The sequence below is a fragment of the Typopeltis vanoorti genome, chromosome 14 (assembly GCF_054136105.1).
Source record: "Typopeltis vanoorti isolate ZY-2024b chromosome 14, IOZ_Tvanoo_1.0, whole genome shotgun sequence".
Taxonomy (NCBI): domain Eukaryota; kingdom Metazoa; phylum Arthropoda; class Arachnida; order Uropygi; family Thelyphonidae; genus Typopeltis; species Typopeltis vanoorti.
This window is the reverse complement of record NC_143562.1, coordinates 56,197,513-56,223,849: the sequence shown is the minus strand read 5'-3', so window position 1 is coordinate 56,223,849 and position 26,337 is coordinate 56,197,513. Positions and strand designations below refer to the sequence as shown.

The 26,337-nt window shown below is 35.8% G+C and overlaps 1 protein-coding gene across 1 annotated transcript in view; it reads right to left on the bottom strand.

Annotated features, from left to right (window-relative positions):
- Positions 1–26,337, bottom strand: part of LOC150099497 (coiled-coil domain-containing protein 6-like) — a 185,062-nt gene that overhangs the window by 36,051 nt on the left and 122,674 nt on the right. Inside the window, exons 5-6 of the mRNA XM_090403510.1 lie at positions 23,614–23,770; positions 13,417–13,523 (exon numbers count right to left, since the gene is read on the bottom strand). Coding sequence (XP_090259636.1) covers positions 13,417–13,523; positions 23,614–23,770 — 264 coding nt within the window. The remainder of the gene's footprint in view (positions 1–13,416; positions 13,524–23,613; positions 23,771–26,337) is intronic.

Below are 26,337 nucleotides of genomic sequence, written 5' to 3'. Positions count from 1 at the left end.
TGTGTTTCTTATATTGTGTTTACGTGCATTTATCATTCAGTCTTATGTCACAAGTATCCTTAAAACAGCAAATTCAAAATCACTGATCACTACTAAACTTGTGAAAGTGCAAATCTTGTGAAAACAAAAACATATGCACAATGGAACACTAAAAGTGCATTTACAATGTCAAAACATTAATGCAATATTACCTGCAATACTTAATGACAAGAACAAAATCTTGCAGTTTCAGTGGTAGACTCTGAAGAAAACCTTGACTGATTTAGCCAGGAAACATGTGGTGAGGCTGTTTGCAAGGATAAAAAAATCCAAAACCTCATGGTGGATTCAAGAAGTTAAAGTAATCCTGGAAAAGAAGACAAATTGAATGTTCCTAGAAAGTCTGAGAGCATACAGAGAAAAATGCAAGAAAGCTAATCTACATGTAAAAGAAGCTAAACAAAAGTCACAGAAAGACTGGTAAGAATATAGAATGTAATTATTGCTGACTCGCAATATAGCAAACTACTGTTAAATCTTGACCAAAGCCCTATAAGAATGCTTCAATGCTAAAAATGTACTATAGCAAACTATCTATTATAACAAACTGTTCCTGGGATCCTAAAAGTTTGCTACAGTGAACATTATCATGAAGGTAACAAAATATTCTGGAGACTGCTGTAAAAGATTAGAAATGGAGAAAAGAGTACTACAGAAGGAATCAGGAGTGATAAAGGTAATATAAAAATTGAAGATAAAGATATTCTGCATACCTGGAGTAATTACTCTGAAAGATTATTAAATGAGATAAGCAGTGACACAATTGCAATAAAAAAATTCAAGAGTAATGTATATATCAATACTTGTAGAAAAAGCCATCAACAACCTGAACTGTGCAAAAGCCAGAAATTCTTTAATTGGAGGTATAAAAGTTTTATAGTGCTGCACTGCATAAAGAAGGCATGGTCAGAAGGTAGAATTCCAGATAATAAAATCAGGAGCAGAACCCTCATAGTACCATCTACAAAAAAGGAAACTTTGGCAACTCCTATAGGTTGAGATGACCTCGCTAATGCTTCTGGCTGGTATCTCCACTTGGGCCTGGCTCCCACTGAAGAGACCTCAATAAAGGTCGAAACTAGTCTGGGTAGTGGCCCTCCCCTTAATGCATAACATTATACATATCCGCAAGGAGATGTGTTTTGCATTATGGGAGATACTGAGATAGGTGTTGTGAGCTTGCTCCACCTTTGCAACGAGTTACCCGGTGTTGTACCACCTTACCCCAGTCCTGAAGATACTTTCAGGTGCAAACTTTGTTTGCTCACACTTGGATAAAGGATTAAACTAAATTTATTATACAAAAAAAAGGAAATGAACAATGTGAGAATTACAGATGAATTTCCTTACTGGGTGTTCCAAGCAAGATTTATGCAAGCATACTTGAAAAGAGGCTAAGAAAAATTGTGGAAGAGAAACTTGGGGAAAAGCAAGCTGAGTTCAAGTCAAATTACAGTTGTCAGGATCAAATTTTCATTTTACAACAAATAGCCAAGAAATCATTCAAATATAACAAGGATCTGTATTTAAGTTTTGTACATCTGGCAAAGGCTCTTAAAGTGCCAAGAGAAAAGCTCATATACGATTATATGGAGTAAATGGAACATTATACAAAGCAATACATAGTGTACACTTATGTAAGTCAGATGTTAGAACTGCAGGAGGTAGAGGAGCGTGGCATGATGTAAACTTAGGTATAGTATGTATGATATATATCTATTGTGATTTATCATCTATATCGATCATATTATGAAGAAATGTGGTATTAGTCCTGATATCAAAATAAGAGATATTAAACTAAGCTTTTTCCAAATGATGCTAGACTCCTAAATAAATCCAGTGCAAGTTGTTTGAATTGTTTAATTAAACTGATAATTATAACAAATTTGGGATGAAAATCAACATTAAAAAAATTAGCTGCTGATTTTCTATTTACTGATTTAATTGCTAATTTATGAAAATAGGCAAGAACATAAAAAATATGAACTCAATGAAGAACTTATAGAACACACAAAAAGATTTCAGTTATTTAGGCACAATTTTTAGTGAAGATGGAACATTAAATATGGAAATATACAATAGAAGAAGATAACCTGGTATGGTGAGAAGCCAGATGAAAAAATGAACATGTAATAAGAAAGAAATCAATTAAACACTTCACTGTACACAAGACACTATACAACCATTCACTTAGAGATTTGAGAGCCTGGTTAATAATAAAACAACTGAATCCCAGAAACAAGAGTTCTGAGAAAAAAATAGGGGAGGAGTGAACAGAAGGCATCAGTGGCAGAATCATATTAAGAATGAAGATATTAGAAGTGTAGGAGTAGACCTAATCAAAGGAGGTATGGTCACTTAAATAGAACAGGAGAGGAAGATTAGCAAAACATGTCTCTGATGACAAGACTAAGAGGAAGCCCCAAGATCTAATTGAATTGATGCATATAGATGTGATCAGTTAATAATAGAGTTGTCAATAATGTGTTACAGTCCCTCAACACAACTTTTACTTTTCAAATGATGTGTACATTATATCTAAACTAAACTGTAACCTTATGTTTTTTTTTTAAATCTTATAAAACAGGAAGTAATTTACCTTAGAACTTTTAAATTTTAGCAATAATAAGTTATTAAGGCTGTAGTTAGGAAGTAGGAATAAAAAAAAAATAATTACATACAATTTCAATATTATCTTTATGCAACTGCCTTGGTGAATACATTATAGCCTCAGCATATGGATATTTAGTAAGACCTAGCTATCAAAGGCAGATATACCAACTGGTATTGAATGTAAAAGATTACAGTATTTTCAAGAAAGGATAGACAAGAAAGGAGGGGGGTGTGCTGCTAATGACATCAGGTGATTTGAGTCCAGTAGAGAACTAGGTAATATTAGTAACAATTGTCTGAGTAGCAGTGAGTTTGAAGTTATCTGGTGTGAAGTCTAATAAGATCAAATAGTCAATCAATTGCCGTGACAATGAAATGCATCATCAAATCAATGTGATGGGTAAATGTTCTAAACGAGTACTAATGATTACTAAAATTAATCACCACGGATGACCTTAATTATCCAAACACTGCTTGGATAGTGGTGAAATTTCATTAGAAGAATGAAGCCAAATTTACTGAGATTTTCAAGACAATTTCCTCAAACAGCAAGTGACAGAAGGAGCTCGAAATCAATGAGTGTTAGACATGATTATAGCGTCAGGGGTCAGTTAAAGAGGTGACTGTTCTTTAACTGAATCCTCCAAAATGTGACAGTAATCATGCTGCACTGACCTGAGAAGTGGCTACATATAGGGATGTTCAATTCAGAAAAGGTTACATGCTGAACCACAAAGCAAGAAATTATAATCAACTGAGGAGAACTAGATTTGGTCCCAGGGAATGAGTTGCAAGATAGGAAGGATATTGACAATGCCTAGTGAGCATTAAAATACTTAACCTTGCAGAGGTCGCAGCTGAGCTGACAGATACAAACAAATTATTTTAATATAATGACTATTAAATTATTTCAGGAAATTACAATGTATACTAGAATATTAATTAAAAGAAACTTTAATCAATACTTCCTATATTTCGGCAATGTCACATCGCCATCTTCATGGGAACATAAAACTATGATAAGTGCAAACAGTCACTAACAACGAGCAAATGAAGCAGAAGAGAGAAACTAACATTGTTCCTAGAGTCCTAAAGGTGTCCCCCTAGTGGGCTATATCGGGTTGTCTTGGTTGTTGGGCTGATGTTCTCATGATGCAAGCTTCCCAAATTTGGGACAGTCTCATGCACCTAAATTTGTTGAGGTTTGGAAAGTTTTTTAGAGCTGGGGCTGATTCCACGAACAATCTTTCATGTTTAAATTTGCTGCAGTGTAGTAAAGTGGTTTTCTTCCAGCGTATTCTGTGGCAGGTATCCAGAGCATGGTCAGCAAGCCCAGAGTGACTGTATTGTTGAAACTGGATGTAGTCTTTGTGTTCTGATATCCTGACATTAGTGTCCTGCCTGTTTGGCCATAGTAGAACAGCTGCAAGGGACCTGGTATACTCCAGGTAGGTCTAGGGGAAGTGGCTGGTCTTTGGTGGAGTGGATAAGGGATGCCAATTTCTCATATGGTTTGTAAACAGGAAGTCGGGTCATATTTTTTTAAGATTTTGGTTAACTTTTCAGTGGTGCCCTGGATACAGGAAGTGGTGATGGATTTAGTTTTTGGTCTTTGTTATGAAGGGGGGGGGGAGAGTTGTGGTTAACTGGTTTTTAATATTTATTGGGGGGTTGTAGCCATTGGCTAAGAACATGCTGAAGGTGTGGTTTAGTTTAGTGATTAGGACATTGTCATCCGAACAGATTAATTTTGCCATGTTATATAGATTTTTTATAACCCTATGTGTAGTGAGGGGTGGTGGTAAGATTGTTGGTGAATGTATCTGCCTGTATGGGTTGGTTTTCTGTAAACAGAGAAAGCCAAGGATCCACTAAGCTGGCAAGTAATCAGAGTGTCTAGGAAAAGGAGACTGTTGTTTTCTTCTTTTTCCAAGGTGAACTGGATTCTGTGGTGCTGGTTGTTTAAGTGTGTTAAGAAGGTGTGGAGTGTATCTGAGCCATGCAGCCAAATAGCGAACACATCATCAATGTAGCATAGCCAAACAGTAGGTTTTTATGGGGCCGAGTTTAAGGCTTTTTCTTCAAAAGTCTCCATAGAGAAGTTTCTTTTAAATTCTCCATAAAGTTTCTTTTAATTAATATTCTAGTATACGTTGTCATTTCCTGAAATAATAGTCATGTGTTACCAACATATAAGCTTCCTACAAGAATGTTTTTATATAAATATTCTTACACATATCCAGTGTATAGCTTAGAGGTCATGACTAGCTGCGCATACATATATTGCGAGTGATATTCCACACTATTTATGCCGTCAGTTTGGTTTAACATGTGTTATGTAAAGGTGTGTGATATTTGATAGTAAATAGTAACCGAGAGATACCGTGAACTCTGACATCAGTATAGTATTGGTTTAGTTTTTTTTTTTTTATTTATTTACCATTGAAAATGGCTGGAAAAATATGTCGGCTGGATAATCCATCAGATGTTGAAGAGATTCAGCGAATGCAAAGATGAAAGTGATTTAGAAGATGATGATTATGTGGAAGTTCGTTCAGAAGATTCGGATAGCGAACAAGATATTTCTAGTGAAGAAAGTGAAAACGAATTAGACATGAATGAAGAGTATTTCCTTGGAAAGTATAAAGAATCAAAATGGAGGAAAAATCCAATAAGAATACAAATTAGAAGACAGCCACATAATATTTTGTGTCAACTTCCATTAGTTCAGCTAAATGTAAAAAATGCCAAGACTTGCCACATGAAACTTGGAATTGCTTTATCACAGATGATATTTTAGATCTAATCTTATTATATACAAATAAATACATTGATTCTATTTTGAACCAGTATTCAAGAGAAAGAGATGCTAAACAAATAGACAAAACAGAATTGAAAGCATTTTTAGGCCTCTTATATCTAGCTAATTTACATCGCAACAATCAGCTAAATTTGCAGGATTTATGGTTCAATCCCACTACAGATGGTAGTGGGATTGAACTTTTAGACTTATGCCTTTATAGAGATTTAGATTTATTCACAATTGTATCAGGTTTGATGACAAACTTACTTGCTTAGAATGCCTGAAAGTTGACAAATTAGCAGCTGTGAGAGATATTTTCTCACTTTGTAACAAATTGTAAATTATGCTACTCTATGGGACAGAATGTAACAATAGACGAAATGTTACCCGGGTTTAGAGGCAAATGTGGGTTTAGACAATATATTCCACCAAAGCCCAGTAAATATGGAATAAACATTTTTGCTACAATTTGAAAGTATTTTACACAGGAAATCTTGAAATATATGCAGGTAAGCAGTCTGAAGGACCTTACCTGATTAGTAATAAACCAGTCAACATAATCAGGAGACTTGCAGAACCCATTTACTCTTCAGGACATAATATTACAGTTGATAATTGGTTCACTGATATAAATCTTATCACCGACTTGAAAAAGAAGCAACTTTCATATAGGTACTGTTCGTAAGAATAAACCCCAACTACCACCTGAATTTGTGTCTCCTAAAAACAGGTCCAAAAAATCCAACATATTTGCTTTTGGTGCAGATTACACACTTGTATCTCATGTACCAAAAAAGGGAAAAAACATAATTTTAGTTTCAAGTATGCACTTTGATAACAGCATGAATTTAGATTCCCAAAAGTTTGACATCATAAAATATTACAATCAAACTAAGTAGGAGTTGACACTGTGGACCAAATGATTGGTACATATAATGTAGCTAGGAACACCAGAAGACAGCCTATGGTTATATTCTACACAATTTTACATATTGCAGGAAAAAATGCTCAGACTATTCATGTGCTGAACAACAATGTGAAAATACGGCGCACAACATTTATTAGAAATCTCGTAACGCAGTTAGTGTCAGAACAAATAAAAAGGCATTCAGAAATCTCTACAGGTATGCATAAGTCTTTATGCTGGAAACTTCATTAATTTCAGACACAATTTAAAGGAAATTCTAGTGACGACATAGATACGGCTCCCTTGACAAAAAGGAAAAGATGTTTTATGTGCTATGCATCCAAAACGAGTTGCTTATCAAAATATTTCTGCAAGTGTTGTAAAAAGTATTTATGCCTTGAGCATAGCAATATTGTTTGCGATGACTATTATAACCGTTTTGTAAATCCAACTATTGCAGACTGATTAATTAATGGTAAATGCATTTGTTTAGTTTTATTTTCTTTCATTATTCATATTTGCATTATTTTGTAACAAAACAATTTATGCTTTATATTTCTTCGTTCAATAATTTCTAGACTGTAACTGAAAATAAATAACCATTATGTATTATATTTGCAGTGCTTTTTTTTTTAAGTTTTATCGCATTTCAGCACATACTAGTAATGAATGTATCTCTCGGATACATGTGGCCTAAGCTACAATTTTTTTGACTGCAAATTCGGCAGGGTTAAAGGATGAAATATCAAAATGTGTTCCTAGAGCTTGAAGAATAATAAAGTAGGAGTGAAATAATACTTTTATTAAACAAGAGATTCTTAAGAAAAAGATTATGTGCATAAGGATGATGTTAGTTATGAAAATTATAAGACACGGGTCAGAAGGGTTACAAGTATTGCATGGAAGGTAAGTCTGAGCATCAAAAGAAACTGGCTCTGTAAGTTATAGACAATCCAAAAGAATACCATTATTATTATTATTTGACACCTCCAAGGACTCATCGAGGGAGGGAACCTGCTCTATAACTCTGTCTCCACCATTCAATCACCGACATAATGCAACTACATCAACGCCATCTACTGCCAACCATCATATTTCCACAGACAATCACAAACATCCATGTCCATGGCAGGATTCGAACCCACAGCCTTTTGGCTGGACAGCAGATACGCTATCCACTCGATCAACCAGGCTGGCATTATTATGCTATAATTAAAAAGACTGAATGTGGAATAATAATTCTAGTGGATGGTATATTGGTGCCAAACAGATGAAACTGCCATTATCATAACAAACATTTCTTTACATTCCTGTGGGATCTTCCCTGAGTTGATATTCTAATTATGCAGATATGTCATATGCTAAACTGGTTTGGCTGAATAAGGGAGAGGAAATGGTGGCACTGATAGCATCAGCCTGGCCAAAGATTATTGGGATCACAGAGACGTGGTTAACAGAAGAGGATATAATAACAGGAATAGAAGTTGCTGGGTACAGCATTTTTCAGCAGGATAGGAAGGGAAAGCGTGGTGGTGGAGTACTGCTTATGATAAGTGACGACCTATGTCCTCTAAGAGTGGAGACTTTGGAAGGCTGTGACACTAATGATTTTAAAAGCATATGGTGTGAGGTTGAGTGGGCAAGACAGGATATTTAGTGGGGTGTTGCTACAGACCAAGGAGCACAGAGGGTGGGGACTAGGAGATGTTGAGTCAGTTGAGCGTGGCAAGTGCAAGAAGAACGATTGTTATGGGAGATTTTAACTACAGCAGTATAGATTGGGGAAAGGAAGATGCATGTAGCAATAAGAGAATGGAATTTCTAGAATTCTTGAGGGACAAATGTCTTAGGCAACATGTAACAGAGGGAACAAGAGGTTCAAGAGTTTTGGATTTGGTTATAGCATCAGAAGAGCTGATAATAACTGAGGTGACATCTCTCCCACCAGTTGGAGAGAGTGACCATATGGTTTTGCCTTGGAAAATGAATAGACATGCAGGAGTATCAAAGAGACGGGAATGTATGTGGAATTATAAAGCAGGTGATTATAATAGTCTTAGACGTCAACTTGGGGAAGTTTGGTGGAGGGAGGAATTGGAAGGCCGGGATATCATTAGTGCTTGGGAAATTGTGAAGGAATAATTGTTAGCAGCAATGGTAAGCTGTATTCCAGTTGAGTTGTGTATGGTGGAGGAATATCAAAGAAGCAGAAGGTTACAAGTGGGGTTCCACAGGGTTCAGTACTGGGACCTATATTGTTTAACCTTTATATCAATGATATTGTCCGTGGATTGCAAGGGGATATTCGGTTGTTTGCGGATGATGCGAAGCTGGGGAAGGGTTATTAGTAATAGTGCAGATGTGGCAGCCCTGCAAGAGGATTTGAATAAGCTAGATAGATGGGCAAATGAATGGGGGTATCAGTTTAATGCAGAAAAATGCAAGGTCTAGAGGTTTGGGACACATCGATGGGACGCTGCATACTCTATGGGAGGAGTTAAACTGGAGGAAGTAGGAGAGACAAGAGATCTGGGTTTGATGATTGATAGAAACCTGAAATTTAAGGGACATATTGCAAAGGTAGTGAAGGTAACACAGAGGATTGCTGCAATAATGAGAAGGACACTGACCTGCAGAGATAAAATGGTTATCATTCCATTGTATAAGACTCTGATCAGACCACACTTACATTATTGTTCTCATATTTGGTCCCCAGGATTTGAAGGGGATAAATTAACTCTGGAAAGGGTACAAAGGAGGATAACAAAGATGGTGTCGGGACTGTACAATATTAGTTATGAGGATATCGGCTGAGGGAGTGTGGACTGCAGAGTTTGGTGGATAGAAGAAGGAAGGGTGATATGATTGAGACTTTTAAACTGTTGAGTTTAAACTGTGGTTACAGGGTTGACACTGGGGAGTTATTTTGCTTGGTTGAAAAGTGGGAAGGAATCATGACAAGGGGCCATCCCTGGAAGTTACAAAAGGAAACTGTGAGAAAGAGGTGAGGAGTGGTTTCTTTGCATGGAGGGTGGTTGAACCATGGAATGCATTGCCTGATGGAGTGGTGAGAGCGAGAACGGCCAATGCATTTAAGGAGTGGTATGATAGACTTTGTGTTTCCTAGGAGGGACCTCCCTCGATGAGTCTTGATAGACTTGTGTTTCTTAGAAAGGACCTCCCACAATGAGTCTTTTGACTCCATGGAAGCCTGAATAATAATAATAATAATAATTCCTTTAGCATATGTGCTGATACTTCATCTCTCTCCACTGCTGAATTCTTATCCAGGTTATGCAACAGCTCTAGAACCTCCTCAACCACTTCTATTTCTTTATCTAATATAATGGTAGCACTGTGTGGCATGTTACATACATGAAGTTGATAGATTTTAGCAAAGTAAACACTATATGAACACTTGTACCTGCTTCTGACACAAGAGTACCATCTACATTCAGTAAAGTTATTTTTCCATATTTATTCTTTCTTTACTTGTATCATTTCTTTACTTTAATAACAAAATTAACAATTTAGTCTGTACACCCAATTTCTTTCCATATCCAACTTAGCTATCCATAGAATATTTGTTACTTTTCTAGTCTGTGTTTTATATATTTCATAACTTCTCTTCCTTATACTCATATTTCTTCCACATTAGCATCTTTTTACGGATCCCTGCTTAATAAAGGCTGTACATCCATTTCACCCTATCCTATTTGTTAGTAAAACTAAGGATATTCAGATACTGCCTCATCTAAGCATCTTTTCAAACCTTCCTATGCAATGCTGATATCCTGATCATAATTTTTTCATATATTCAAATTTTTTACACAAATATTTTGTATAAAAATCAACATTCTTGGCAAGGCAGTTTAAAATTCATAAGTGCAAGTAATTCTGCCTTTAGTATTTCAGTTATCATATTTCATCATGTCACAGATTTTTCATTATGGAAAATATTCTTTCCTCAGATGAATTACTGATGAAGATAGCGAACACACAACTAACCAAATTTCATATTGTGGGCAATTAGATATATAAAAAAGCACCCACTTTACTGAAATATGGACAGCCCTCTGAAAACATGGTTCCATAATTTCTAAGGTATAAAATGGAAAGACCATGAAAGAACCATGCAGAGAAGAATAAAATACAACATCTGACACTGGAGTCCTGAAAAATAAAAATTAATTTGCAGAAAATTCTTGACAGGAAATGTAACCTTAATGATGTAATACTATCACTATCCTATATGTCCTTTGAGGATATAAGGATATTGTGTATATCCTCATTTTGATAATGATTTTTATTATGTGACATCAGCATAGAGTCCAAAGATTTATTGCTGGAGGATGCTCTACACCATGACCCATACTTTAACCAATTTAATAACTGCTAATAAACAAAAGGCATGAGATTTTAATAAAGATTAAATCTGATCAAATTTTTTCCCCCCATCTTCAGTCTTAAACACTGAATTTTGTCGAAATCTTGTCATCTATTCTCGAGCTGTTTCATACAGATGGACAGACAGAATGAAGAAAATAGGTGATATTTGCTTACTTGCAAATGATTTATCATATTTTTCTCTGCTTGCTCCACTACTCAATATACCTATGGTTCTTAAGCTTTTCTTTCTGCTTACATCAAAAGCCTGTCCGATACTAAATTCACAGTAATCTTAACTAAATGTTATACAATTTTATCAAAACACTCCAAACACCAAGCCTCATGATGGCTAGGAGAGTTGCAGTCCACAGTTTGGAACCTTTAACGCTGAAATAGTTTTTTTTATGCAAGCATGGGCTTGATTATTTAATAATCCAACCCAATGCTTAATGTACTGAAAAAAAAAAAAGCGTAGGAACTGGTAAATACCTCAACATTGCAAATATAAAAATGCAGGGTGAATACTGTTTCCCCAACAAAGATAAAGGTAAGGACAACTTATAGCCACTGATTAATAGATACAGGCATTTAGGAACAGATGAAATCAGTGCATATTTATACACTTTTCAGAAATTGTTTTATATTATTACAAGAGTCCTGTCCTGCGTATGTTATTTTAGATTAAATAAACCTGTGAAAAATTAAGGACAATAAACTATAAGCATATATACCATTTGATAAGCCATTTTCATTTACTTCTAAAGGTCTGCTAGCATTATCATACCTAAGAGTTTTCTTTTCATCTTCCTTGACATATTACAACTAATGGTCAATTATAGCACAATAACTTGCCTTACAGAAATCAAATTCTCTGAGAACAATAGTTATTTCAATCTCTATGTTCTACTATATCCTGAAAATGTAGTTTATCTAACTAGTTTCTTTTGCAAGAGGGTAAAACCCAGCAAAAAGCATAATCTTCAAATGACAAAAAACTTTATAAGTGTTACTTTTACAAAAAGATAGGATCCGAGACAAGCTCTTTCCAGTTACAGGATGCCTTCCATGGCAACTGAGCTACAAAGGAGCTCATTTAAGAATTATAATAATTACAAATATATATATATATATATAAGGTTGGTCTGAAAAGTTCTCAGCCTAACAATGAAAAAACAAATTTATAATTTCAAAATTATTTTTTATTTTTCAACATAATCTTCCTTAAGACTAATACAGCGATGCTCTAGCACCATTATCCTGTCCCTGTAGTGGTTCCCAGTAAGATCTGCAAAATACCCCTCTACAACTGCAATCACTTCTTCATTCAAAGAAAAAGAAGAAAATGCTGACCAGCAAGGAAGAGTTTTAGTTTTGGGAAGAGACAGAAGTCAGAGGGAGCCAAATCTGGGGAATAGGGTGGATGTTCCAACAATTCATAGTGCAGATCCCTAAATTTTCCCATTGCCAAAACACCTTTGTGGGCAAGTGCATTGTCTTGATGAAAGATGATTTTTTTTTTCTTCTGCACACCAGGTATTTTTTCACGAATTTTTTCATCCAGTCTGGTTAAAAGATCAAAATAATATTCCCCAATTATTGTTTTACCCTTTTCAAGATAATCAACAAACAAAATGCCTTTAGCATCCCAAAACACTGATGCCATGACCTTTCCTGCTGATGGAACCGACTTTGTATTCTTTGGCACCGAACAACCGGCTTCTGTCAACTGTTTTGACTGCTCTTTGGATTCTGGCATGTAATGGTGAATCCACGTTTCATCCATAGCAATAAACTGACACATAAAATCAGTTTTATTCTTGTTTAAATGATCCAAGCACTGTTCAGAGATTTTCATGCGAGTGCGTTTTTGATCTGCTGTGAGCAAGCGTGGCACCCATCTTGCACGAAGCTTTTTCATTTACAATTCTTCCTGCAAAATATATCCTTCGTGTTCTTTTGAAATGCCTATAGTCTCAGCAATTTCATGCACTTTGACTCACCAGTCATCCAATACCATATCGTACACTTGATCAATGATTTCTGGTGTTGTTACACTTTTTGGATGTCCTTCACATGGATCATCTTCAAGGCTGGTACGGCCATGTTTAAACTCTGCAGCTCATTTCTTAATTGTCGAAAATGAAGGAGAAGAGTGCCCATAAGCTTTTATGAACCTCAGACGAATTTCTTTTGAGGTTAAACTTTTTTTACAAAGAATTTTATAACTGCACGATACTCAGTTTTATCCATTTCAAGGGATACAGACAACACTTTTGCTTCAGACAGCTGTATAAAACAAACTATTTGATAGAATGACTTGCAATTTCACACAGATGCTTATGACAGATGTACCAACTTAGGAAAAAAAAATCTTGCCAATAGTGTTGCCATCTATGGTAGAGGCTGAGAACGTTTCAGACCACCCTCATACATATACATTGCAAGACTAATACCAAAAATAGAAGAAGCATATAGGCCCTTCTATTAATTTTCTATTTCAAAAAATTTACAGTCACTTTACAACAGTATTCACAGACAGCAATTACAATGAATTGTAACAGATGTCATTTATTACAGTATTTACAACCACTAAAATTTGTGCTTTTTTCTGAAAAATTATTCACTTATAATACAAGAAAATTCTGAATGGTAGAAAATTTTTTACCTGGACTCAGTGGCCTTGATGAATTTGGAGATGGATTAGGAGGAACTGGACTTGAACCTGTTCTTGGTCGAACAGACTGACCATGAGATGTCATTTCATTAAAGTGTCTATAGAAGAAATAAAAATTTAGCAATACATATGTTATCACATATGATTTCTGTGGATGCAATCAAAAATTAAAGAAATCTTTCAAATAATATATCAGGTAAATTACAGTAATCTACTGTTGATCTGACTTTTCAAAACAACGATCCTCCAAATAACAAACCCTTGTATGTCAACTGATTTTTGGTACAATACATGTAATTAATTGTATATCTTCACTTATCCAACCCTTCAATTATTAGAATCTATGATTTCTGCTATAATTCAGAAATGGTAGATTACTGTACTATAAACAAAAATAGCATGTTGCTTTCCTTTATTAATTAATGTTATCAATTATTTTTATTACTTAATAATTAAAATCAGTATTTTATTATCGTAGACAGGCTTATACGTTGGTTATGCATTCCTAAATCACTTAGGGAATTGAACAACGTAGATCCGAATATAAATTAAATTATACTTTAATAAATATTTCCGATATTTTGGCAACATCACGTTGCCATTTTCAAAAGGAACTTACAAAAAGGCACGTGCACGCAGGCACTACAACACAGTAACTGAGAATGAAGATACGAAGCTATCGTTCTCCTAGAAGTCCTGATGGTGCCCTCTAGCAGGCTAAGTAGGTGTTCTTGGCTGTTGGGCTGAAGGTCTGCTGATGTATGCCTCTCATATTTGGGGCAGTCGCATACAACCAAATTTGTTGAGGTTTGGAGAATTTCTTTGGGCTGAGGCTGATTCCATAAATAGTCTTTCGTATTTATATTTGCTACGGTGTATTACTGTAGCTTTCTTCCACCGTATTCTGTGGCGTGTATCCAGAGCATGGTCTGCAAGACCAGAATGGCTGTGCTTGTGAAACCGGATGTAGTCCTTGTGTTCAGAAATTCTGATATTCGTTGTCCTGCCTGTTTGCCCAAAGTATGACAGTTTACAACTGCAAGGGACCTGGTATACACCAGGTAGGTCTAGGGGAAGTGGTTGGTCTTTGGTGGATGGATAAGGGATGCCAATTTTCTGTAAGGTCTGTAACAGGAGGTGAGGTGATGTTTTTTTAAAATTTTGGTGATTTTTTCTGAGGTACCTCGGATGTAGGGAATGGTGATGGATTTAAAGTAATCTTTGTTGTGGAGGGGGGCTGTGGTTTGTAGGTTTTAATATTTTTTTGATTTTTTTTGTGGGGGGGGGGGTAGCCATTGGCTGAGAAAGTGTTGAGGATGTGATTTAGTTCAGTGTTTAGGGGCATGTCGTTAGAACAGATTAGTTTAGCCCTGTTGTATAGTGTTTTAACCACTCCATATTGCTGTGAGGGGGGGGGGGATTGTTGGTGAATGTATCTGCCTGTATGGGTGGGTTTTCTATAAACTGAGAAAACCAAGGTTCCATCAGGTTGGCGGGTGACTAGTGTGTCTAGGAAAGGGAGGCTTTCTTAGAAAGCCTCCCTTTCTAGGAAAGCCTCCTATTTTGTTGTTTTCCTCTTTTTCCAGGGTGAACTTGATTCTGGAGTGTTGGTTGTTTAAGTGTGTAAGGAAGGAGAGGAGTGTTTCAGAGCCATGTGGCCAAATAGCGAACACATCATCAATGTAGCGAAGCCATATGGTTGGTTTTTGTGGGGCAGAGGCTAAGGCTTTTTCTTCAAAAGTCTCCATAAAGAAATTGGCCAAGGGTGGGGAGAGTGGTGAACCCATGGCTGTCCCCTCTATTTGTTTGTAGAATTTTCCCTGCCAAACGAAATAGCCTGAGTTCATTGTGAACTGAAATAGAGCTGAGATATCGGGAGGAAATTTAGCTTGGATTAGCTGTAAGGTTTCTTTGAGTGAGACGTTTGTGAATAAGGAGGAGACGTCAAAGCTGACCATTATTTCAGTATGTTGGAGTGTAAGGTTTTCTATGCTGGCTTTGAAGTGGGCTGAGTTTTTTTATGTGTGATGGTGTGTTGCCAGTATAGTGTGTGTGAGCTCTTTGGCCAAATGTTTAGCTAATTCGTATGTGGGGGAATCAATGCCATCCACCATGGGACATAATGGCACATTTTCTTTATGTATTTTTGGGAGTCCGTAAATACGGGGGGGTATGGAGTTAAACGGCTTTAATCTGTTGGTAACTTCTACAGGCCAAGAAGTGACTTTCTTAACGAGCCTGTGAAGTTTTCTGATTTGTGAGTTCGTGGGATTGTATTCGATAGGGAGGTAAGTAGCCCGATCTAATAGAAGAGCATTAAGCTTATCTTTGTAGTCCTTTTGGTTAAGTACTACAGTTGCATTTCCCTTATCCGCTTTGGTGATAACTAATTCTTTACTTTTCCTCATTTCCTGTAGAGCTTTAACTTCCTTGTTGGATATAATAAAATTAGTTTAATCCTTTTTCCAAGTGTGAGCAAACAAAGTTTGCGCCTGAAAGTATCTTCAGGACTGGGGTAAGGTACAACTGTACCACCTTACCCCAGTAATTTTATTATACTCTAACTAAGTGAAAAATAAACTTCCTTGTTGGATATGTTGGTTTTTGGTGGTCTTGCTTTGGAAAGGACACAAGCTACATCCAGTCTTACACTGTTGGCGATTTGATGTGGAAGGTGGCGGATTTCCCCTTTTGATCTGGATCATAATATCCTCACTAGGTATTTTTCTGGGAGCAATGGCGAAGTTGTGACCACGTGAAAGCGCGTTGAGTGCTTCAGGGTGACTGAAGAAAGGTTGATTACGGGGTTGGTAGCAAGTTTTTGATTGACGGTAGAATTCTTTTTATTAAAGTATTTTTATTTATTAAAGTATAATTTAATTTATATTCGGATCTACGTTGTTCAATTCCCTAAGTATTTTATTAATAGAAGAATATTAATTAATATTTTTATTTCTTAATTAATGATTACATATTTTTACAAGATTCCCACTAATGAAAAGTTAAAAATGTATAGTACATTAGTAGCATGGATGGGTTAAAGGTTTTTCATTATTTTACTTTGTTCTACATAATCCGAAAACCCTCCTCTAGAGATAAGACACAGAACTTTTTCAAACCATTTCCAGCACTGTGATAAAATTCATCTCTCACATAAAGGCATTCAAAAACAGCCATGGCAGAATTTTAACCCACAGCCTGCTGGTTAAAGAGTGGATATGCTATGTGCTCAGACAACCAAATTGGCAGATCATTACAGCAGTGATCCAGATGCCTTAATCTCAAAATGAGTAATATTCCTAAAAGGAGACATACCAAAAAAAAAAAGCATGCAACTTTCAATAGAACAGACCTAGCTCTATACATATACACACATTACATACAACAAAAAAAAGCAAATAGAAACTGACGAAAAATTTCAATTACAAACTCAATATGAGTTTCACAGCAAGCATTTGTCATCGCATTACTAGTGAGATTATAATTATTTTTACGTGACACCTCCAGGGAGTCCAAGGACTCATCGAGGGAGGGCACCTACTCTACAACTCTCCGTCTACACCACTCAGTCCACCAACTACCATTATCATCATCACATCTACACTAATGCTATCTACCACCCACTACCACCACTAGTATTTTCACAGACAATCAGAAACATCCATGCCCATGGTGGGATTTGAACCCACAGTTTTTTGGTTGGAGAGCGGATACGCTAACCACTTGTAGGATCACAAGATTTTTAAAATCAGAAATTGAGATATCAACATCAATTATCCAATTGTAAGACATTAATTTGGAATATATATATATATATAAAGTTGTATGCCATACAACTTTATACAGATTTCACAAGTTCTTCCATAACCTCTTTTTCATCTGCATTTTCACTTTGATATCATTTGTCACCCACTTACACCAACTTGTGTTCTCTTTTTCACTCGAGGTATACAACTTATTACTGTTAATAAATATTTCTTCACCAGTTCCTATGCACTGATGATATCTTGCCCTTCCAATTCCTCCATTCATGGAACTGCTTCAAGCTGATTTCTAAGATTATTATAATCACCTGCATTATAATTCCATATAAATTCCTTTCTCTTTGATACTTCTGCATGTCTATTCATCCTTCAAGTCAAAACCACATGGTTACTCTTTCCAAACAAGAAAAGGTATGCCATCTCAGTAACAATCAGATCCTTTGATGCTATGACCAAATCCAAAACTCTTGAACCTCATGTTCCTTCTACTACCAGCTGCCTAAGACATTTGTCCCTCAGCAATTGTAGAAATTCCATTCCCTGCTAATACATGCACTTCCCTCTTCCCAATTTATACTGCTACAGTTAAAATCTCCCATAATGATTATTCTTTTCACTCCCCAAGCTAAATTGTCTAAATATCTTATCTTCGCTCTCTGCCTTATAGCAACACCCCACTAAATATCCTGTTCTGCTCATCTCCACTTCACACCACATATTCTCAAACCATTAGTGCCATTGTCCTCTAAATCTCCACTCTGAGGGGATATCATTTATCATAAGCAATACTCCTCCACCACATTTGCCTTTCCTATCCTGCTGAAAAATGTTACACCCCGATACTTCTATTTCTGTCAGTATATCATCTTCAGTCAACCATGTATCACTGATTCCAATAATCTCTGGACAGGCTTCATACTTCTGGCATTTATACTAATGCCAGAAGTATGAAGCTATCATACTTCTGGCATTAGTATAAAGAAATCAAAACAATGTCATTGTTCTATACCAATCATTATTTCCTCCATATCTACTGGATTCTGCATTATACCATGCATTCCTCTTCTCCCAAATGACTATTCCCATAAGAGACCACCTTTGCAACCATCCATCCTGATAATTCTAGTTTCCCTGCACCAACACTCCCACCTGTTCGGAGAACAACGTTCTTTCCAGATGCCTGTGTCCTCCCTCATTGAAATGTAGGCTATCTCTCTCTTTCTCTCCCATATACAGTTCTTTTCTATCCTCAAATACACTCCAGACATCCACATAATCCTAGCCTCTCTCTTTTGACAGATTCTGGCTATCATACCTTTTATTATTGATGCTCTTCTCCTCAGCTCTGTATTATCCTACCTGGCTAACACACTATCTTCCCCCTCTCAGTTTTCTGTCTGTACAACCTCAGATCTCTTAATACCTATTCAACTCTACCTCACATTTCTGTTAATTCATACCCACCATCACAATCATCTCATCCACTCTTTCATCTCACTTAATTGAAATAGTCATGCATTGTTCTTGTTTATCATCATTCCTTCAGGGGAAACACTCCTCTGGTATTCTATTTTGCACTCCATGAAGCACTGAATCTCCATACATCACACCTCTTAGAACTCTGTTCCTTCCTTGCTCACCTTCATCCTTCACTCTCTCTCTCTCTCTCCCATGACACTTTCTCTTCTACTTACCTGCCTTCCTGATATTTCTCTATCTCCTGCACCATCTCACATTCCTCTCATTCCCTCTCTTCCCCTAGTTCTCCTATTCTCTCCCCTTCTATTATTCTCATAACTCTCTCTCACTCCTACTCTCATTTGCTTTGCATCTGTTCTTTCCAGTCTCCTAATTTCTTCTTTCATGCTTCATAATTCCTTCCTCATATGTTTCAGTTCTTCTCTTAGTGCATCTCTCTCTCTCTCCAAGCAACCTACATACTCGCTCGACATTCATCCTCCCAATCAATACCAACACCATCATCTTCCAAAATAACATCTTACATCTAATTTTATATCCTTATTCACATGCTGCTCATCTTTCTCAGTTGGGAGTCACTTGTTTCTTACAAAACACTGCTGAAGTCTATTAATGCAATTTCAATATTGCCAAGCTTTCATTTCCAACATTTTAAGCAGACATGCACTCTCCCTCTCACCTGCCACATTTCTAACCGCCAGGATGCAAACGTGCTGAAAGCACTGTATACGACAAAATTCCATAGTCCGTAGTGTAAAATGTAGTCCTTAAATGGTGACAGGCTATGCAATAATATATTGGCAAACTGAATTGTGGTGGCCACCATTATACAAACACCGCAACAAAATATACTAAAATATTATGTTAAAGTACAACTTCAACAAGAGCAAACTATCCACAGATTATATGTTCTATGTATATAATCATCAAATTTTTTTTTATGTACCCTCAAACGAGTGTACAAACAGGATATTATGATAGTACTTCATGATTAGGTTTACAACATTCAAATTCCTGACATGTACCCAATAGTATTAATTGGAGAACAAAAATGAAAGGTTTGAAAGCAAGAACCAAACTTGAGAAATCCAATGGCAAAATCAGATGAAAACAGTCAGTCAAGGAAGTACACGATGAATTTGTCTACACAGATAGAAAAAATCACATAGCTGCAAAATGGACTCAAGAAGCAAAAGAGGCAGGCTACTAAAAATGCAGTATGAAAGTTATGGAAGCTCGTTAAAGGTAACATAAAAATTGAAAGAAAAAAAATTTCTGCCTGTCTGGAGTAACTATTTGAAAAAAATATTTTGAAATAAGCCATAACAGAACAGCAGTAGAATATATTCAGGAGCAATGCAGTTGTGTACATTTCAGTCTTGGAGGTAGAAAAGACTATCATAAATATGAAACATGAAAAGGCAGTAGGATTAAATGATATTTTCACTCTCAATGGAGAATCTATAGAACAAGTTAAAACATTTCAGCTATTTAGGGATAATTATTCAAATTAAGTGGATATTGAATCCAACATTATTTCTTAGCTGAATAAGAAACTCAAAGATAGAAAATCTAAGAGTTTCATGCTGAATATAGAAAACTATAAAAGTTCGGCAAGTCCAAGCGTAAGTCAACAGGTGGTACATGCTGCCACCTGAGATAAAGAGCTTATTGACTCTTTATCTCAGTAATTTAGGGATAAGTTTTAGTGAAAAATAGCAAATTGAATATGGAAACAGATAATAACAATAAGCAAAACTAGTGTTGGGAGCTGTTGAATAAATTTATATGGAATAAGAGAGAAATTAGCCAAAGAACATACCAATTTTAACTTCCAAGTATCATATCAGTGTTTTTTGAATCCAAGAAACACGATATGAGAATTCTGAGATCAATTAAGGAACTGAGAAGATGATACCAATGCAGAATCATGTTAAACATGAAGATGTATTGAAAAAGAATGACACATACTGTTGAAGTTGTTTGCCAGCCTGGCTGGCTGAGTGGTTAGAGCATCCCTCTTCAACCAACAAGTTGTGGATCATAAACAATCATGCCCTACTACAGGGCATGAACGTTTATGACTGTCTTTAGTTGCAGATAAATTTCATCTTGATGTGAGCCCACTTATTGAAGTCTCTCTCATGCTTTCAATAAGTAACACAGGTCTAGAACAGGATTTCAGATTATGTAAACAAGAAATAAAAATCTTGAGGTGTTTATTGGCTATGGTGCAATTGCTGGTCATCTTACTATGGACAGATAGAAAAATCAATTGAGCAATATATTGAAGAACATGATCAAGATATTGAATACCATAGGAATGAGGCCTCAGCTATGTCATTATGTGCTTTCTTCAGCTAACCCACAAGATGCTTTGGCAATGAGACATCAAGTGTTATGGGATAAATCTGAACTATTACACCATTACAATGACATAATAGAGAGAAAAATGTGTTCAGACAAGTTGATACTTGTCTGAACACATCTCAGCCATCATTAGTCAAACATGTGAACGCGAATGTGTAAACATGCACAACATGCTAAACAATGCAAAGTACAATTAGAAATATTTCAAAAAACATTAATCTCTTCTGTAACTACATAGTGGTTGTCACCTTTGTTAGTATGCTTATATCTGAAGAAATCCTATGCAATTAGGATGAAATGATGCAATGTTGTTAATTAAAATAATTGTTACCATCTTATTCCAGTGTTCTATCTACTAAACGCTTACATATATATATACACATATACTTACACACACACACACACACATAAAATTAATAAAAAAAGAAAAATTCCTCAGCACATCCACAGTACAAATGTATTATAGGTTTAGAACCTTTTGTGGGTGGGAGTTGCATAAAAAAAAAGGGGAGGGGAGAAGAATATGTCAGCAGAGCTAATCTAATGTGGTATAGTAGATCAAACAGAATGAGAGAGGAAAAGTTAACAAAACAGACATTTAATTCCAGGATGACAAGAGAAAGATTTAGGTGGACTGATGAAGTTAATACTCTCTTAGAAGACTGAAATGCAAGATCTGATAATATTGTAGCCTTAACAAATAACAGCTTGCTTTGGAAGAAAATTGAGTGTATCACAACAACAAAACTATAAAATTAATAACAATGTAAAAAAATCCAAATCATATGTGTTTTGAAGATAATATTGTTCCCACAGGAAAAACTAAAGCTCAGAAAATGATAAACAACCTTGAAAGAGAAAGCAAGAATAAACTGAAATTAGGAGATAATCATGTTGAAATTGCAGATGACTAAACTGACTATATTTATCTTGGACAATTACTTTTGCAGAAAAACCAGACAAAGAAATAAACAGAAGATTCATAGTAGGAAACAAAAGTATTTTGGTTATATAAAGATTACCTGTTAATGGATATTTTTTGTGCAGAGAGGAATTAGAAAATTTCTAAACAATTACTGTACTTAACAAGAATTTATTATACTCATGTTTAATCTTTTATCCTAGTGTAAGCAAGCAAAGTTCACAAGTGGAGTATCTACACAACTAGGCTACTTGTAGATAGAAGTTTAGAAGTTTATTTTTGCACTTGGTTAGACTATAATAAATTTAATTTAATCCTTTATCCAAGTGTAAGCAAACAAAGTTTACACCTGAAAATATTTTCAGGACTGAGATAAGGTGGTGCAACACCAGGAAACTCGGAGCAAAGGTCGACCAAGCTCTCATTACTCCTTGTCTCAGTATCTCCCATAATGCAAAGCACATCTCCTTGCAGACATGTATACTGCTATGCATTAAGGGAAGGGCCACTACCCAGACTGGTTTCGACCTTTATTGAGGTCTCATCAGTGGGAGGCAGACCCAAATGTGGAGATACTAAGGAGAGGACAGAAGCAATAGGAGAGGTCATATTTACCTATACAAGTGGTGTACCACCTTATTGAATTACTCTGGATTTAGAGAAAGATCAAACTCTGAAAGAGCCTTTGTTTTTCCCATTGTGATCAACACTACTGATGATTACTGACCAGCAGCATTCTTAAATAGTCCTAGAACACATGGTGATGTTTGTTATCAACTATTCTGTATATATATGCTGCATAAGTGATGTTTACTTACATCTGCATAACAATTTCTAATTCAGTGGCCGGTATGTGTATATTACTATGCATTATGGGAAGGGTCATGCCCAGATTTAAGGAAGCCCAGAAACAGAAGACATTTTTGGTTTCTAAAGTAAACTTCATTATTGGATGAAGAGTATTAATTTGTTGGAGGAAAAAAAAAAAAAAACCTGAATTAGATGATAGCCAAATAATAACAATACTGTGCATGTACCTCAGTTCAATGGAAAGGCAAAGAGTGACTGTATTGAGAAGAAGTTCCAACTTATCATATAATATTTTCTGTATGTTATACATTTTACTGTTAGAAGTGAAGTAGCCAGTTTTGTTTCCTTTCTTATTTTAATCAACTTTCTTATATGTGTTCCTTTTTTTCATTATGTATTTTTTCTTCTCCAGAGGATGGTAGTCAGAAATCTGCAATCCTTTTTATTATTGAGATTTAATAATTTATTATTAAATTTTATTATTATTATTAACATTTTTTCAATAAAATAATGCAACTTAACAGTCGAAAACATACTTGTGTAACAAGTAAATACATTTCACACACAGATTGTATGTTTATGTCTTCACTACAATATATTAAAATAAAATTTAAAAAAAAAAGTCGAGTTGTTCCTCTTTTTTTCTTTTTCTTTTAACTGATTGTTCTATACCATTCACTGAGTTTGCATTTAAAACAAACACAATACTGTTTTGTTCTATCCGAAAGAATATGATAGGAGAAAACAAGTTTTTTTTTTTTTTCAATGGAAATGTGCAATATAATTTTTTTCTCTCTAAAAGAAGGGCAGTATATTTTTAATTAATATTATTATAAGCATTACCGTTCTTCATCCATTTCAAGACTAGATTCACTTTCTGACAAATGTCGACATAGCGCTTCCCGTCGTTCAACTTCCATCTGTAGTTTGCGTTGAAGACGAATATTTTCTTCACGAATTTGTCTTTCTTCTAAAGCAAACTGTGCCATCTTTTCTGAGTCTAAATAAAAAAATTTAAAAAAAAAACTTCCATATAACATTACATTTACAAGTGACTGTAAACAGATATGGTATAAAATTTTCACAAGCACTGTTTAAAATTTATATACAAAAGTGCATATCATTTTCTGAAAGTAATAATATTATTATTAATTTCCTGACCTCCATCTAGTAACAGACATCATGGGAGGTCAATATAAAGTCTATCATACCTCTTCTTTAACTCATCCACTGTCTGCATGTTCACCCCCCCCCCCCTTGCATTCCATGCTCCTAGCACTTACCTGCAAAAATACTTACTTCTTACCCTTTACTACCACTCCCTTTTGCAACTTGCAGGGATGTCCCCTTGTCCTTACTCCTCCCCATCATTCTATCTACCATATGAAAAATCTTCTCAGTGTTAACACGATAATAAGCCTTCACCAGCTTAAATGTCTCAACCACCCCCCCTTGTCTTCTAACCACCAAACTCAGCAGTCTGCATGCCCTCATTCTGTCCTCATAATCAACATTATACAGTCCTGATATAATTTTTGTTATCCATCTCTACACCCCTCTCCAAAGTTACTTCATCCCCTTCAAATCCCAGTGACCAGATCTGAGCACAAAAATCCAAATGTGGTTTGATCAAAGCTTTATATAATGGGACCACCACACTTTTACGTAAAACGCTTGTCCTCTCAAACATTGCAGCAATTCTCTGAGATGTCTTCACAACCTTTGTAATATGTCCTCAGAACTTCAAATCTCTATTCACAATCAACCCCAAGATACCTCGCTTCCTCCACTTCCAGTATGACCCCACCAAGTGAGTATGAAGTGTCCCATCTGTGGATCCCAAATTTTAAACCTTACATTTAATTGCATTAAATTGATATCCCATTTGTTTCTCCATCTTTTCAGCCTATTGAAATCTTCTTTTAGAGCCAAAACATCAGCACTATTCCTAATAACCCTCCCTGTAGTCCTGTTACAATATCATTGACATAAAAGATTGAACAGCAATGGTCTCAGGACTGAATCCTGTGGAACTCCACTCATAATCGTCTTACTCTCTGATACTGCTTCCCCCCCCCCACATATAACTCTCTGATATCTATTAGAAAGCCAATCATCAATTCAATCCACTTACCTGATATCCAAACCCATATGTTGCAAATTAAAAATCAACCTGTCATGTGGCATCCTGTCAAATGCTTTTAAAAAATCTAAAATAATGATAGTGTGCATTACCTTCATCCATTGCTCTTGTTACTCTATTTTAAAAGGTTACCGTATTACTAAAACAAGAGAGCCCATTAACAAATCCATGCTGGCCTACATAAATAATATTGCCTCATCTACCTGATTCTGTATATGAGCTCTTACCAATTTCTCAAAAATCTTAACTACAGAAGGAATACAAATAGGCCTATAGTTTGACCCCCATCTACTGCCACCCATATGCAATGGAACTATCTTACCCTCCTTCCACTCTCCAGGAACCTGTCCCATTGCAAGATTTTTATTAAATAGCCAAGCTAATGACAGTTAGTTCCACAGCACATTCCAAGACTAAGCACATGATGAAATTCCATCTAGGCCCCCCTGTCTTAATAACATTTAGTGTACACAGAATTGGGAATACATCCTCTTCTAACACTTTATCACTCATTATCTTTCTAAGAATATAGCCTGCTGCACCAGGATGAAACACTAATAAAGTGATCATTAGACAGATCAACTATGTCATCTGCTTTGGTCACCCAATTTCTCATCTCCATCTAGCAAGGTAATTTTCCTCCTAAGCAAAAAAAATCCTTCAGATTCTCCTTGGATTGTAGTCCCAGTCTCCTCTCACATTCTAATTTTTCTCTCCTTAAAATACCAGTCACTTTTCTAGCATGAGTCCTATATTCCTCATCCTCCACCTCTCTCTCTTTATATGGCTTCCATAATCTCTTTCTCCTGCAATTTCCCTTTTATTTCTCTTATCATCCATTTGACCAAAAGTTGCTTTATCTTTTTCACTCGAAGTATGCAAATTTAAGAATCAGTATGATCATAATGGTTCTTAAATTTGAAGAAAGATACCCATTATCATTCTCACCAACAAGGTGAAAGGTGACATTTCAGTCACAATCAGATGCTATGACCAAATCCAAAACTCTTGATTCTCATGTTCCCTCCACCACATGCTGCCCAACATAGTTATCCCTCAAGAAATCCAACAATTCAGTTTCCTTATTGCTACATGCTGTCTCCTTTGCTCAGTTTATATCACTATAGTTGAAACCCCCCCTCCACACACACACATGATGATCACTCTCTTTGCACTTGCCAAACTAATTTGCCTAAACATTTCTTGCTCATCACCAGTTATATTCCCTCGTCTATAACAACAGACCACTAAATATTGTGTTGTATAAACATCAATCCCACACCATACACTCTTAAAGCCATTGTTATCTCCACTGTGATTTTCCACACTGAGAGGGAGCAATTCATCTATTATCACAAGTAACACTCCACAACCACTTTTATCCTCCCTATCTTGCCAAAATATGCTGTATCTTTCAATTTCTA